Source organism: Haliaeetus albicilla, chromosome 28 (assembly GCF_947461875.1).
Source record: "Haliaeetus albicilla chromosome 28, bHalAlb1.1, whole genome shotgun sequence".
NCBI classification, from domain to species: domain Eukaryota; kingdom Metazoa; phylum Chordata; class Aves; order Accipitriformes; family Accipitridae; genus Haliaeetus; species Haliaeetus albicilla.
In genome coordinates, this window is record NC_091510.1 from 14,065,271 (window position 1) to 14,082,134 (window position 16,864).

Below are 16,864 nucleotides of genomic sequence, written 5' to 3' on the forward strand. Positions count from 1 at the left end.
TCTGTGAGTGAAGTTTTGGTAAAAGACTTTGTGTTGAAATGAAACACTAGTCTTTTTTCTTCTTGCTCCCCAGACACCTAATGAGAACACGCAACCTGTAATTTATACTTTGCCAAAAATTTCGGACACCTAGAGAGGTTAGCGTAAGTATTACAATAACTTGGGAAGGATTAATTGAGGATGCATGCCATTTTGTGAGGTGTTAGGTCCCGATTAAATGCTCTTTACCGTGTAGCCACATTTTATTACAACTTACATATGTTTGGAACACTGATAGAAAAGAAAGCATGTTACCTATTTACAATCACTACACATTTACATTATGTTATTTACAGATAATGAATTTAGTAATATATATGAGCAGAAAATATAGCAAATATCAATATGAAACTGTACAGGGCTTAATCTCACGTACTTTACTGTGGTTGCATTTCACTGTAATAATAAATACAGTTCTATATTTACACATTTTACTTTAAAAATCTATTAAATGAATTTTAAAAATTTCAAGTTTAAAATATCTGATCAAAATATTTCAAACATGCTTATAAAAATAAGACACAAAGCCTTTAGGACTTTCTGCAAGCTAAAAAAGTTCTGATAAAAGAAGCTTTCTTTAACTAGTCTTTAGAATTATAACATTATTTTGCTTCTCAAATCACTTTACAAACTTCTTAAATATAGCGAGCTGAAAGGAATTTCACTGACATTAAGCAGTGCAGCACAGATGGACCCCAGTTAAATTAAAGCTAAGTAAACACGGTAATAGGTATTGTGCAATGGTTGACTGATCCTCTGTTTAATCCAAAGTGGTTTCAGGCATCGTTCTCCAGCTGTATGCTGCACTGCTTCAAAAGCCACAAGAGATAAAGGATTAAGATAAGTACTCAGCTGACTTTATCATACATAATTTCGGCATTGGTTCATTTTTTTTTTCCTGAAGGATGAACATGTCAGCCAAAGTCAACTGATGCCATCTGTAACTGCAAAACTAAAAATATGCCAGTGTGAATGGACAGGAAAATCAAGGCATATCCATCATTGGCAACAAATTCTTCATTGTGAAAATACATCCTTTGAGTCCCAGGAAGTTTTATGTACAGTAACAGATGAACAACAGAGATCATCTGTAACTGATTACCTTAATTACTGGGCTAGCCTAACCTTGGTAATGTTCAAAAATTAGTCTCGTTCACCTGGAGGTTGAGTGGCCATTAACTGAGCAGTGAGTACTGGGCTATTAAATGTTACTCCTCAGGGAGCTATTTTTAACAATAAAAAAAAGTAAATTTGTGCACTTTCGTGTCTTAAATGATCAGCTTACTCGAGCAAAAGGTGCCAGCTCTGAGAAAAAAATACTGGAATATCTGCTGATGGCTTGGCCAGGGTCAAAGACTGATATTCTAGGGAAGTGAAGGTGGCTCTGTTGTCCAAGATATTTTGACAGTAGACTTGGCAAAGACCTGAAGTCTATTCTCTCTAACTGGGATGCTTCTGATGTGTAAACATAGATGCCTTGATTCAGCAAAGTATTAACAGATTTAAAGCCAGAGAAAAACTCTGTGTTAATCTAATCTAACCTTTTCCTAAACTAAAGCCATCAGAAGTCCTTGAATTCCAACAGCTGCTCCAATAAATTTTTTTGCAATATATCCAATTTGAATTTAGAGATTTTTGGTGACAGATAGTTCCACTATCTAATGACCATCACTGTCAACAATTTGCACCTTTATTTCTATGCTGCATATCCCTAATGTCAACTTCCAGTCGATCTTACCAGATTCTTCTCCTCTTGAATGAGTAGTTCTCTGCTCTCAAACTTCTGTTTCCCAGAAGTAGCTACTTACAATCTCTAATCAAATCACTTCTTTCTTAAGCTGCTTTAAATTTATGATATTCATATCCTCTTCAATTTCACAATGCTCTTTACAGCATGTGAATGCAAGAACTGTTTGAATTATCCCAGTAGTGCTTCCGTCAGCACTAAGAACACAGATCATACAACCTCTTCACTCTTACTTGACATTGCCTTGGCTAAGGATATTGGCTATCCTTACCCAGAAGGACACAGCGGCCTCTAAATCTTTGACTGACTAGTGACCATGAACTAGAAGCTTTCTAGAATCACTGTTTCATAGGACACAGATCATGCCATGAGCAGGACTACAGTTTTTGTTCCTAGACAAATTACCTTAAATGAATGTTTCTATGTGAGTGCCTTTGGTGTCCTTTAATTGCCCTCAGCATGCCAGTCTTTTTGTATTGATGACTTTCTATGCAGTATTTTCCACCTTCAAATTCTATGAGTCATCTGCCAATGTTATCAGCAGTAATTCTGGGAGTAATTCTACTGGCATGGTAGCAATTCAGGACCAAACCGTGCAGAACCTCACTAGAAAAATACCCATGTGACAATGGCTTGCCATTTACAATTACATTTTAAGCGCTTGACAGGATCTTGATTAACTTCTTTCACACCATGTTAATTTTGTAGGTTTAGCTGACAATTAAAAATGCTTTGTCAAGTCAGATGACTTCTAAAAAACAAACCCAATGCCCGTTAAACTATTAAATCAGCTTTATCAAACATGGAACTTCATCAAAGTCTATTCTGCAGAAACCTTTAGGACTTGAACAGGATTATTCCTCCATTTAGATACCTTGCTGAATGACGACCATACACAGATGCTTATAAAAACAATCATGGCACTGAAAAACTATTATTAAAACCAAATTACAGTAAACAGGAAAAAACCCCCAACCCCTGAAAACAAACTGTATCAGGTGGTGCTCAGAAAACAATTTAACATGCTATTTTTGCTCTTGGCCAACTGAAGCCCTTTCTGAGTAGTGCTACTTTAAAAGAGAGCAGCTGATACAACTGCACAAAATGCAGCAGCTTTCAGTTTCTCTCTTCATCCCAGCATTTTGGAAGTAGGCTGAGAAGGCTCAAGTATTGGATTTTCAGCCTGCTGCAAGTTTTGTCATTGTTTTCTGATGTGTGCAACAATAACTCAGAGGCACTCTCTAGTTTGTATGCACCCATCCATACTTACTTTCGGGATTAAAAATTTTGTAAACATAGGTATTTTCTGTACTGCCACTGAAACTAGCGACATGGAACAAATGCAACTGATGAAAGATTGCAGCTTTCTGTCATTTGATAAGATGATGGCATTAGTGAATTGCTGGTAGGCATATCATATGATATGCTGGCACTTGTGAACGTTACCAATGCTTGCGTTGAGTCACAAGACTGTTTTTCTATGTCTTCTGAATTCACAGAGATCAGACTAGCATGTTTTGATCTCCTCCATAACAAAGTTTGCTTTCGCAGACTTCCCAAGTCCTCCTTAAAGTGTGGATTGAAAAGTATATAAAGGAGTGGATTTAGACATGCAGGCAGTGGGACAATCACTAGCAGTATTGACTTAATCACTTCTGGGCTGATAAAAGTGAGGTTTAGTAAGGAGGAAAAAGATAAGAAGGCCACAGGGCAATAAAGAATGCAATTAGTAAAAAGTAGCAAGGCTATATGTTTGACCATAGAGCAATCCCAAATGTTGTCTAGTTCTCCCTTTTCTAAACTACAGTAGAGCTTTGTATAAGCAATAGTCATTACCAGAAAACAGAGGGAGTTCAGCAATACCAGTGCTACCATGTAGCCCATAGCACTGGGTTCTCCAAATGGTAGTGGTAAACAAAGTGGAGAAACCCCATACTCGCTCCCAGTAAGGAGTGGTACCACTGCAATGATTAGTGCCAACATAAAGCAAAAGAAAATGGCAATTTTTACACTAGCAATGGAGGATTTTGTTTCAAATTTTGTAGCATGCTTTACAGAGAATGCACGTTCAAGTGCAGCTAGGGTAAGGAGGAAAATGGAAGCCTCTGAAGCAAAAATGGAGAGAAGGCCAGTTATTTGGCAACCAATTCCACTTTCCCACCGTGCTCCGTACTGAGCAAAGCTACCAAAAGTTGAGGCATCCACGCTAGCCAGTACTCCACTAGCCAGACCCATCAAGGCATTTACAATAGCTATTAAACCAATCAAAAGTTTTATGGAGGACATATACAATGGAGATCTGAAAACTGTAGCGGACACCAGTGCATTGCAAATAAAGGTCAAACCCACTATGGTCCACACTCCAATTCTGATCAGCCAGCTACCAAACAGATGGTCACATGGTTTGAAGGGACCTGAAATGACAAAATAAAAATGGCAAGGGAAACCCATGTAAACTTAGAAGTAATTTTGTGCTTTCTAAGACATTACATTTCATGCTTCTTGCAGGTTCTCAGCATAGCCAAGCAGTGAATTTCAGTCCAAAAGGGGAGCTAGAAATTTGCTCTTCCTTTGGAGTAATCCGAGACCTTGGTAACATGCTGCTGAATGCATGACGCATGTTTCATTACTGGTGCACGAGTCTTTGTCCCTCCACCTGAATAGTCTGTGGTTTCTTTTTGCACCTAGCAGTACAAGTGCAATGTGAACGTCCAGTCTGTTGTTTCAAGAAATGCTGTGATGTTTGTCAGTGTGTGCAAAAAGCTAAAAAAGATACCTGTCACTAAACTAGGACAGGTTGCTAATGAGTCCTGGTGAAGTGCGATGTAATGGATATGGACAGATGCACTTTGCCTACCTTATAACAAGTCATTACACAGTCCAAGAAAATTGAGGCTGTCTTTGCATTTGGAAGTGCTGCCTTTTTGGTGGGGCTTCTGATGACCTGTGGCTGAAGTCAGGTCATTATGACTGAAGCCTGCTGTGTAGTCTCATCAACTTGAGGTACATATGCTGTGCGGTTGAAGCTGAATGCTCTGCAGTCTGAGAAACAGTATTTATCTTGGTATGAGCCAGCTATGCTCTCCCAAAGCAAGTCCTCCACAATGGTCTGGGCTTCTCTATGAAGACACAAACCCCGCAGCTGAGATGCACTCCATATGACTACAGTTGTTGCCATCAAGTAGGCATAAGCATCTATTGTGTCAGTTGGCAAGTTCTTCTAAGATACCCTTTGAAAGATCAGCATGGAAGCTGGATTTGCTCTTGGGTCTGGTGATAACTTACCTTGAAGACAGTGACGTTTTTGTGAACTCAGCAGTTATATTAAGGCCACAGGAGAATATGTGATGGTCAAATGGTTCTAAATTCTTTGGCTTCCTGCCTTTTCTATTCCTCTTTACATAACTTTTTAACATAAATTTTAAACTAAGTAATAAAAATTTATTATTATTTGCTGTTACAAACAAGAATCTTGGCTTGGAATGAATGCTGAAGTACTAGTTGTCACTTGGGTTTTTTTTTGTTCATGTTTCACAAGGCAAGAACAGCTAGGGAAAATGTTTGCTGAATCAAGCAAGCAAAACTTATGACCACAGCTGTTAAAGCCAGAAGTGACCTTCCAAAGACATGTTTCTTTCCTTGCCTTAAAGGAAACTTTCAGTGGAATTGGTGGCCTGTAGCTATGCAATTCAATCAATGTATTTCTTTTTCCTTTCTGCCACACTGCGAAGCCAGGGATGTGCTATTCTATAAAGAAAATGACAGTGCTAGGGGTACTTTGTGATGGACTGTGTACATCAATACAGTAGTGTTTGGTATTTCCTAGACATTGAATGAAACTGTGTGTTGTTCAAGAAGCTCAAGTGTAGAATAACGCAGTGAAGTTCAGAAGAATTACTTTAGCTTTGCAAAAGACTGAGTGAGCAAAGATTCTGCTCCCCTTTATCATCTGTGTCTCGGTAGAACAGTCTTTGCTCTCTCCTTCCCTTGATAAGGGGATCAACTCCTGTGAAAAGGGGCCCAGAGTGAGGATCTGCTTGAGGACTGGGTAAAACTTTTGTTACGCTCATAGATAAATTTAGTAGCTGTATAGTTTTCTGGACTTCAATGCAAAATTCTATATTATTGTGCAAAGTATTTGTATTAATCTCATCAAATTATTGTGAAACATCACAATAATGTTTGCTGTCCTAATATCAGACTCAGAGTTTGTTCTGCATCTAGAATATCTGGTAATGCTGTGCTTGGATTCCTATCTGTCTGGCAGTTTCATACCTGGAGAAGGTGAGCATTGCACTGAATGATGAGATTTCAAATCTTCTTCAAAGTCGAGAAAAAAATCTTCAAAGTCACGCTCATCTGTGGTGGAGAAAATACCCAGATTTGACACCACAATTTTCAGGAAAACTTCTTTTAGTACAAATTGCAAAAATGCCTGCGGTATTTAAGGCCTGGTCTTGTCCCTTTGCCTGCCAAACTGTGAGCAGAAGCAGACATATGCCTACTTGGTTTTGAATTACTGTACTCAGGACTATTTAAAAAGTTGGCACCATCGTTTCTGTGAAAATAATCACTTACAGGTACATTCTCTATTACCTAATTTGCAGTGTGACGACTGCCTAGGAAGGAGTTTAAAATATGAATTCTGCTGTTGTGCCAGGCTACTAAGAATTAACCCAAGTTTTTCTGTGTTTCTTATGTCATTGCTCTACCATGTATTCTTGGCCCTATTCTTGCTGGCACTAGCCCTGAACTCTGAGACTTACTGGTTTGCAGGAGTGGAGATAGCACAGAAAGCAGTAGGATGGTATAAAATATATGTGTGCACCTACATAACAGGTCAAGTAACAGACCTTGTGCTGAAGGGGAAGAAAAATACAGTAGTTTTATGTCCTGGAGAGCAGATGCACTCTCTGGTACCCAGGAAGTGCCAGGAAAAAATATCAGCAGCTATGCCAAAGTAGCCACATAAGCTCTGTGACTCATCCTGAAGCGTGTGGACAGCAGGAGAGCCAAGGATGTGTTGCTACTTCCAAAGCTGGCAAGAAACTAGATTTTGTTGGCCTGCCCTTGTATGGGCTTACGTACTAGCACCACTTCCCTGTCTCTCACATAAAGGGAAGACTTCACTTACCACATTATTACAGTTATTATTTGGATGGAAAGATGAGTGAGTGAGATTTTTGAGAGGCAGACCTGAAAAAATGATTTTGCTAAGCATAGGATTGTTTGAATAACATATATCAGGTGAGAGAGAGGGAGAGGCTGCTGTGATTGTAAAAGAATATTGGATTTGCTTAACATCACAGGCTGCTCACTAGCCTTCAGGTAGATTTAAAAGCCAAAGATGACAATTACCTTGAATTTGTAATAACCCAGCATCCTTCCTGTGAAAATCATCAATGCTGCTATTCTCATCTTTGTTCCACTGGGTGGAGATTTTGTAGTGGTTCTCACAAGCTCCAAAGGCACAGCACTGATAAGCATAAGGCATTTCCATGACCCTGTAGAAGAATAAGGAAGCATGCCATGATACTTTTAGCACATGATACTCATAGCACATGCCACGATACTTTTAGCACATGATACTCGTTTAGCACCAGAGTTACTGGATTGTACTGCTCCTCTTCTGTTAGCATAAAGGAACTTGTTTAAATAACATGTCTGAAAGTAAAAGTATCTATGGGTAAAAATCAGTCATGATAATACAAAATGAGGACTCACAGATGAAATTCCATACCAGAAATGCAGATGTTTTCTAGGCTAATTTTAGTAAAGGCACAATGAAGTTTTCTTATGCATTTTCATGGGAGATATGAAGGTGGGAGATATGTCCCTTGCCAGTGAGTGAATGTTACTCTTAGAGTTGTATTTCTGTTTTATGATTTTGAATGATTTTACAGTGTACCTCAACAGTTTCTCCATGTTACTTTCTTAATGGTTTCCTTTAAAAAAAGCAGATCCAAAGATCACAACTGCATCTACCTACCTAACAAGCAAACCCAAAATATCGCTTCCCAAATGGAATTTCTCCAGCTTGGGGAGAATGAGATCTTTTGGAATTCAAACTTTACCCAACTCTTTCTACATACAACTCTTTTCACAGTAAGATGGCAAAAAGGAGATTGTCTTCTGTGCACAGATCAAGAAAGCAGTGTTCTAAACCAAAAGGTGAATGAATCAGAAAGGCACTGTGTGTGAGAACAGATGTCAGTGAGAAAAAGCTTTTACTTTATTAATTGTCTTAGAAACGAGCATGGTCATTGCAGGACACCAGATGCTCATTCCTAACTCTTAAGATCACTGGTATTCCTAACACATAACTGAGTATAGGTCAGTGAGTTTCAATGATTTTGAGGCTTTCTTTTGTCAGAAAATTGCTCATTTCTGGTATGTTTTGAATTTAATTCCTTTGGGGATGTGAAAATTCTGGGGTAGCATGGAAAAACTACATATGTTCAAGTTCTATAGACTACTTCTTCTATTCTTAGTTATATTTTATGCTTTGGAAGCAGAGATAGTTAATTTGCACAGTTCACCAACAGTACCTAATAAAACCTAACAACTCACCTTAATTCCAAAAGCCCAATAAACCAAAAAATTCAAAGATAAAGAGGTGATTAGAAGTTATTCTGACTTCACTTAAAAGGAATAAAATAGAACTAGATCCTCCTATCAGATTACTTTCAACAGGTTAATCATGTAAATGAACGTAATGAGCATTCCAAGGAACCTCTAACCCCCTGGGAAATCTGCAAAGAAATCAGTCTGAATCGGGCTCAGTGCCAACAGGGCTTAAACTTGTGCACTAGCCAAGAGCTCGGTACAAATGGGAACAAATGGAACCCTAAGCTCTGAAGTGATTTTTAAATTAGTGCATTCTGGGGCATTTAGACTCTATATACTTACATTTCTGTTGGGAATTAGCAACAATAATCTCTTCCCTTGTACCCAATACAAAAAGCTACATAAGATATTTTTGAGGTACTCCAATAAATGTTCAAGTTAACCAAGATCTAACTATCACGGAATCTCATGCCAGCAGATTTAAATATTTAATTTCTAACTCATTTCTGTGCATGCCATCTTTTAAAATAAGGACATTATCTCCATTAAACATTTTTGAACACATTTCCCTGAAGCCCTTCTTAAATAAACTATTATTAAACCCATAGATTACCACAGTAACCCATAGCTAGTCACCTGGACTAAAACCAATCCCAATCCCCAACTAGAAATGCCCCTTTTCTGAAATAATGCCCCACAACCAACAACAAAAACCCTTATCAAAAGAAACACTGACAGTTCTGCAAGGTGATCACTGCAACTTGCAGCTTCAGACCTTTTGGAAGACATTGATACAGCTGGGGAAATGAACAGCTAGTGGATATTTTAGGCTCAAGGGACTAAGAGAAATGTATTCTCTGGTTATTCAAACAGCTCTTTGTGCTTAATAATGACAGATTTCCAGATGCTGTTGCGCTTCTACCAGCCTGCTGGCCTGTCATACACTGAGAATGTGGACCTCTTACATTGTACTGGTCCACTACTTCGATGAAGTAGCCAAAAAACCCCACTGCTTTTAAATTATCATTAAAGACCAAGACTCCCATTTCTTATCCTCTCTGTAGGTTTTTCTAGCATCCTTTCTTAAACCTGAACAGTTTGGGGTTTTTTTCCCCCTTAATTACTAGGATAAACATATAGGCCTCAAATTGGTGAATGCTTCTGAATCTGTGTGCAAAGCATAATTGCACAGAATGACTGGGACCCAGAACACAGAGGACAAAACGTACTTTCCAATGCAGAGAAATTAGTATCAGTTTTTCTTGGTGACAGAGGAAGTTCTTTCTTGCAAAAGCTACATTTAACAAGAACAACAACAAAAAAATAAAAAGGAAGCAACTCTCAGCCACACAGTGCTGGAAGCAGTCCTTTTTGTGGCTGGTGCTTATTTGATACGGGAGATTAGATTTGGACTTTGTCAAATTAAACTCTTTTAGAAACACTGGCTGAATTTATTTTTATATACTGCTTATCTTACTGATGATATCTGTATCCCTGATAATTTTTTTCCTGCAGCAAGGAATGCCTCTTTTTTTCTCTTTTTAGACTAAGCAGCAGAGAACAAAAGGTCATTTTCCACCTCACAAAGGTGTGGGGTTGATGGTGAATGGGAAGGCAAAATCACCGAGTTCTTTACAGAGCTGAATCAAAGCATCAGACAAATAAGGAAGGAGTGGCTGGCAGCCTGACTTTACTTCCTCAAAGCTTGCCATAGCAGGTTGGGCTCGGTGCTGTAGAGCGTTCTCCTGCCATTGCTGAAGGTGGGGCAGAGGATGCTCAGCTCTTTGATGTGTCTGTGTATTGAACAGCAATGACCCATTTAGATGAGGAGGAAGCTTTTATACAGGAATTTGTCTTTAATGTTGTAACCAGTGTCTCGTTCCAACAATTACAAAGGGTGAAATTTCATTTTGTTTTAGATCTCTGTTCAAGTTTGGTTCTTCATGCATTGTCTGTGCAGTGACCCTGTGTGAGGTCCTGGCCTCATTTTGATTTAAAGTAAAAGTCCTGCAGACTCCAACTCAGGATTTTACCCCATTTTCTCCTGACTGAATGTAATTTGTTCTTACAGATGTTAATCAACTCTAGATACGATAAACATACTTTTTATCCCTTTTTTTAAGACTTAAGCTACTGCCTGACACATCCTTGTTAACTACTTACCCAGAATAAATACACTGTAGTTGCATATGAGCAATGTACATAATTTTACTGGTGGAAAAATCATATAAAGTACAATTTTGATAAAAGAAATAAAAAATCTTAGTTGTACATATTTCAGTTGAATAGTGGATTATTCTAGGACTACTACAGCACCTCTTATGCCTCTAGGCCATGGTATATACATCACTATATATTTGCTAGGTTGCAGTAATCCATTTTCTTGTGTTTATATTCTTTTAAAGAAACTTCAGGTATTTTAGAATTGTCACCTGCCTCAACACGTGGACAGTCAGTGAGAGAAGAAAAACTATGGCCGAAGCTCAGCCTCAGCCATTCATGTTTTCTTATGGTACTTGCTTCTTGACCTCTGAGACCCATCTTGAGGTCTCTAGTGTAAGAGGGGCATAAAGCCTCTCGTACATTGAATGCTTGTGTTATAAAGTAGTTTCACACACTGTGATGAAGTCACTGCCCAATCTCCTCTGTGACAAACTACAAATATTGGGTTTATTAAGACATTTAAGGCATTGTTTCCTAACCTTGGAACCATTTTTTGCAGCTCTTCTCTCACCTTATATTAACACGCTATCATAGAAGTGTTCCAGTGTGGATCCCTCCAGTGCTGTATGCATGCAAAGCTTTTATCAGCTCTGCACTTCTCATGACTCCCTTATTGAGAACTCCAAATACTCCAGTCCTTTTCATTAGTGGCAACATCTCCTTGAGTTGTCTGCCTGCTAAGACTCATAGGACTTTTCCAGTGCAAAAGGCAAATCTAGTGAAGACATGAGGATGGAGTCTCCATCCTTGGAGATATTCAAAAGCTGTCTGGATGCAGCCCTGGGCAACTGGCTCCAGGTGACCCTGCTTGAGCAGGAGGGGTTGGACAAGATGACCTCCAGAGGTCCCTTCCAACCTCAACCATTCTGTGATTCTGTAACAATGTGCACACTGTTTAATTGTTTCAAATGCTATGATATCAAACCTTTTACAGTAAAACATGGAAAAAATGTATGTTGCACTTGGCATCCTCTAATTAAAATATAAAAATCAAGGGAGATTTAGAGGACACTCCCAAATACCCTGAAGTCAGAGGCAAAACTCTCTTTACTGTGATTTCTCTATGGTCATCTAGTGACTGGCAGAGCTGCCAATGATCTCTAGAGAACATTTCCTTCTTGTATCACAGAGCATCCAGCAAAAAATTACGAGCATCAAAATGTTTTAGTAATAATGACCAAGTATTACCTGAATCTTAATCAAAAGATTACAGAAAAAAACATGTTCAAACAAAAGAGGTCAAATATTTTGGAACTTCAGGAGTATATTCTTCCCTTGATATTTGCTGTGTTCTCATTAAATATAATGGAAGTTCTGTAAGCACAGTCCAGTAGAAGAAGGACATATCACTAAGCTGCTAGCAGTATTGTTTTAACAGCTTTTGAAACATATCACCAGGAAGCAGATGTGGCTCGTATTAAGCAAGTACTTGGGTTAATATTTCAAAACCCTTCATAGTTTCTTCAGTTAAAAGTGAGCATAATAAAAGAAGTCTATCATTTTTATCATATTTGTTTTAGTTTTAACAGCACAGATCAAAGACTGACAATACGAAGTAACATGCGTTACACACTGACACACCTTCCCTTGCACATGAACACAAATGTGGCTTATTAGTTTTAATGATATACTCACTTGAGCTCTGGAAAATTTTCAGATGATATCAAACTTTGTAGGGCATGATTTCCTGTTAATTTTAAATGAGTTAAACCATGTAGCCCCGTCACAGGAAAAGAGGACAAAAGGTTGGATGACACATCCCTGCATAACAGCAAATAAAAATCAGCTTACGGGTTTTCATTTTTTTTCTTCAGCACTAGAAGTGTCACGTTGGAAAAACAGGTTAGACTCTTCTAACTCAATCAAAAATTACTACATTAAACAGAGGCCCCAGTCAGCAGAGCAAAGCTGCAGCACTGCTCGGAAGTATGCACCTATGTGTCTAGCAGAAAGCTAACAGTAATATCTAGTAGTTAGCTAAGTCTGTTGCCAAATTTTGACTCCAAACACTCACAGTGCCAGTTTTGAGACTAGCAAATTAATTTAAAATCTGTTCATTAGTTTGTCTGAATGAAAGGGAGGCAGGACCAGAACAGCTTCCCACAGTTTAAAAGATTCAGTGGGATGCTAGAGGGCACGGCTGCCCTGAAAGCTCCCCAGGGAGCAGGTCAGGTGTATGGGGAAGACATGTGTTTCAGGGTAGGATGGGTCTGGGCTGGAGCAGATGCAGGTGACAGTTCTAAGCTGAGGTTTGTCCAAGGAGCTGAGGGAAGACAATGCAGATGTGGGAAAAGTAAAACAGGTGAATGAAAAAGTGACAGTGATCAAGGAGATATGGTAAAGTAATCAAAGAGGGGGAAGTCCAGAGGTATTCTGTTCTCTATTTCTCCCTCTCCCATTTATTCTATAGGAATAGAATCAATATTATAGATATTAATAAATAGAGCCTTTTCAGTCCTCTTCACAATTATCTACACTGCAATACTTAAGATGCTCAACAGTCAAGAAGGAGGAAGAAGGGGAGTCTGATGCTGCTGAAATGCTTTTATGCCCAAGGTTGAAGAGCAAAGTTCCTGTCTCTTGAACTATCTACTGAAATCTAAGGGCTAGACATAAAATAAGGTATGTTGATAGACGGGTCTTCCACCTATCTGGTTTAGTGTGTGTGTCCTCTTGATCACAACGTACTTAAATACCAAAGGTGAAATTCTGGTCCTACTGCAATGGTAAGAACGACCACTGACTTCAGGGTGGTCAGACCAGGGTTAGAGACTAGCATTTCAGGAAACACTGGCACACTGTGTTACTGCGCGTGTGTTAAAGGGCTTTTTTCTTTAACCCTCTCTGACTGTTCTATGCTATTGACCAAAGCTACAATTTATTGCTCACCTCACAAAGTAGGAAAGTTCTGAGGAGGGCCCCAAAAGGGACGTCACAGACAGTATTGTCTTTATGGACATTTTTCAGTGCACCATTCAGAGGGGAGGCTTTGCACATTGACAGAAATTAATACCCCTTTCCAAATTTATGTTTCCCAGCAGCTACTGGATTATCCATGAGCAAATGCCCAGCAATGTATGTTTGTGACAACCATGCAGCAGGAGGACTCCAGAGGAATTTTTTTTCATGTCTTCCCCATACTCCCAATGCCTCAGGGATTCACCTTAAAGAGGCATTACAATGACAGTGAGAAGTAGGAAAAAGTTAGTAAGGACTGAGAAGTGCTTGTGAACAAGGCCTGCAAAATTGGCTGCTGATGTTTTGACCACTAACTGCTCTGGCTGCACTTACTAAAGAAAAAAACTATTCTATCAAATGAGGAACGATGAAATAAAGATGCTTACTGGAAAATGTTTCTTATTTAATTGGTAATCCAATTCCTTAGTCCTGAAACACAACTAACAGGAAATATTCCCCACTGCTACAAGAGACTAAACTGCTAACAAATTGAATGAAGAAAGGCAGATGCACTGATATTCTTTGTGGACCCCAAATCACTCTGCTTACACAGTGTTATATGCAGCTTTGCCATAATACCTATGGGAATTGGTGAAGTACAAAAAAGTAGGCATTTAGATATGGATTCAACCGACCAGAAAGTTAGAATAGAGAAAGCCTCAATTTCTGCTGGGGCACCAAGTTATTAAATTTTTATATGTTCTTGCAAGAAAAATGTGAAAATTTAAATGTAAAAGATATACAAATACTTACAGTTTGATCAGAGATGGTAAAGAGGAGAAGGCATTGGGGTGAATAATTTTAATTTTGTTCCAAGCTAAATCCCTACAAGAAAATGAGTGGAAAATTACATACCCACTGAATGAATATGGAAGTTTTCATACCCTTGATTAGGAGGCCTAAATATAAAAAAGGTATTAATTACATGCCAATATTTTCAATAAACTTCTGAATATCTCATAGTGCAAAATCTTTTTTCCATTTTTAAATTATGTTCGTCAGTTAATGGTGTTAGTTATTAAACTGACAACTTCTTAAAAAGTCTTAATGCCTTCTACAGTCTAAGGCAGTTATTTTCAGTCTGCTTCCTAAGGCAGCAGAAAGAAGGGTGGGGTATACAGGCTACTTCTAAGAGGTCCTCATGATGTGACTAAGAACAGCAAATCCATTGTCCATAGGCTTAACTTAATCTCAATCTTCAGTGCCCCTGAAAAATCAAAGAGACTGAAAGCAACTCAAAAAAATGTATGGGTTTGATCATGCAAAAACTTAGAACAATGAGTAATTTCTTCACAAAATTACTCTGCTAGGACATGTGTCTGTGTGCAAACTAGAAACCCGCACATGACCGGACTCTATTTCTTAAGACACTGTTCTCTATAAAAAGATTTCATGCTATCTAGAGCTGATTATTACGTGAACCTGCCAAGAGATACCAGCTCTGGCTCGGTATCTCTCTCCATCTCCATCAGAAACATTTAGAAGTAACAGCTTTTATAGCTACAAGTTTACATCTTTGAATTCATTGCTGCAGATGCTAACCTTCACAATGTTTGTTCTCCTTTCACAGTTATGACCTAATGGGTGAAAGATCAAAGTGAGGAAAAACAGAAACAAGGATGATTTGGGGCATATAGCGAGCAGACAGTATATACCCCATGTTTTTAAGAACCTGGGTGAATGGCTGTTAGGGCTGTACTCACAGAGACCGAAGAGCAGCCAGCTGCTGAAACGTGTCTGCTTTGATTTCACCGATTTCATTGTGATGCAAGTCACTGAAATAGCAATAAGAATCTCCTCAGTTTCAAAGGCACTTGGAGGACACTTCAGGGTGTTTTACTTTGTGTTTATGATCCACTTCAATATACTGTAAGGGTATGTATTTGGGATATGTCAAATCAGCCAGCAATAACCAAGGTAATGATGCTTAAACACATTTGTATATAGATACTTCTTTTTAGGCTTTTTAGGGTAGTTTGATGCTTACATTTTTTGGAGTTTTCTACATGCAGTAAAACACGGTAAATCTTCCAGCAGATTATAAGACAGATCCCTGTAATACACAAGAAAAGAAAAGATGAACATCAAAGTGATGTTAAAAGATCTTTCATTGTCTGCCTTCACACTCAATTTAAAACAACTTGCTTTTATCCACACTCACAGAAGAACAGAAATGTGCAAATTCACTTATCATCTCTCATCTGTCAGATTTTGATTTCAAACTGAGGAGGACAGAGGAGGGGAAAAGGCAAAATGTATTAACTCCATATCCTACATTTGCAAATTCCTTGCATTGTCTGAAGATTTCCTGCCTGAAGTGTAGACTTCTGCTGAATGTTTTACAGTAACGATATTGGCCATCTGCTCATAGGGAATATTGGATTTACATCACAGACTTCATATTCATCGTGTTTAAATTCTAACAGTATTTAAACCATTTAAAATAACCTACTAAATATATATACTCATTCAGAGAAGATCCTATATTTTTCTGGTAATAATCACAATGGACTGTAATCAGCTTTCCATTCTACACTTTTAATTAAGCACTATTGCCTCTGATCCGTAGACTGTTGTATCTTATAACTGAGGGAAATGGTTAAAAAAATATTGGAAATAACTTTGAAATCAATCACTACATGGGGGGAAAAAAAAACCTAAAAAGACTTGAGCCAAAACTCAACAAATTACAGAATAACTGAAACATCTGGACTGATTTATAGTATAATATAACTAATCAAAACCAAGCCCAGGCAATTTGCAGAAATTGGAGGGAAAAAAAAAAGGAACCAAACACTCCCCCTCCCCCCAACAGTCTCATCCTATATATACATGTTGCCTAAGAAAAACTGAATGGGAAATTTGCTAGTGAAAAGAATATAGAAAAAAAGCTTATGCATATAATTAGGAAAAATGTCCTTTCCCACAGTTAATCAATATTATCACATAAAAGAGTAATCTCTTTTCACTCCCGTTTCAAATTCTTTAAAACTGGTTCATCTCCACCCATTTACTCCCTTGGTAAAATTTTATTTTCACCGTTACTATTCCAACAGGGGCATTTAGACTATTCTGTATTTGTGGAAGTGGTGCAAGTAATGACCATGTGTGTTTTTAAGGTATTCTACTCTGCTTTTACTATGCACAAAGGCTACCATCAATTTATGTGCATTTTTGTTACAGCAGGGAAGATTACAGCCTCTTTTTGTATTTTTCACAGGTACTCTGTGGTTTAAATCAGACATGACAGAGGAGAATTCAAGGGAGCTGGAGGCTTTTAGGCCAAGGTAAAAGATGTTTGGTATGTCTGGCGGACCGTGGCTGTTCTGT

The 16,864-nt window shown here is 38.3% G+C and overlaps 1 protein-coding gene across 3 annotated transcripts in view; it reads right to left on the bottom strand.

Moving 5' to 3' along the window:
• Positions 1-223: 223 nt before the first annotated feature.
• LGR5 (leucine rich repeat containing G protein-coupled receptor 5) overlaps positions 224-16,864 on the bottom strand; it is a 94,770-nt gene continuing 78,129 nt past the window's right edge. For all 3 annotated transcript variants that reach the window (XM_069773528.1, XM_069773527.1, XM_069773526.1), the window contains 7 exons: positions 15,522-15,587; positions 15,238-15,309; positions 14,288-14,359; positions 12,212-12,337; positions 7,145-7,290; positions 6,062-6,145; positions 224-4,200 (listed from right to left, as the gene is read on the bottom strand). In XM_069773528.1, the coding sequence (XP_069629629.1) occupies positions 3,110-4,200; positions 6,062-6,145; positions 7,145-7,290; positions 12,212-12,337; positions 14,288-14,359; positions 15,238-15,309; positions 15,522-15,587 (1,657 nt within the window). In that variant the 3' untranslated portion in view covers positions 224-3,109. The remainder of the gene's footprint in view (positions 4,201-6,061; positions 6,146-7,144; positions 7,291-12,211; positions 12,338-14,287; positions 14,360-15,237; positions 15,310-15,521; positions 15,588-16,864) is intronic.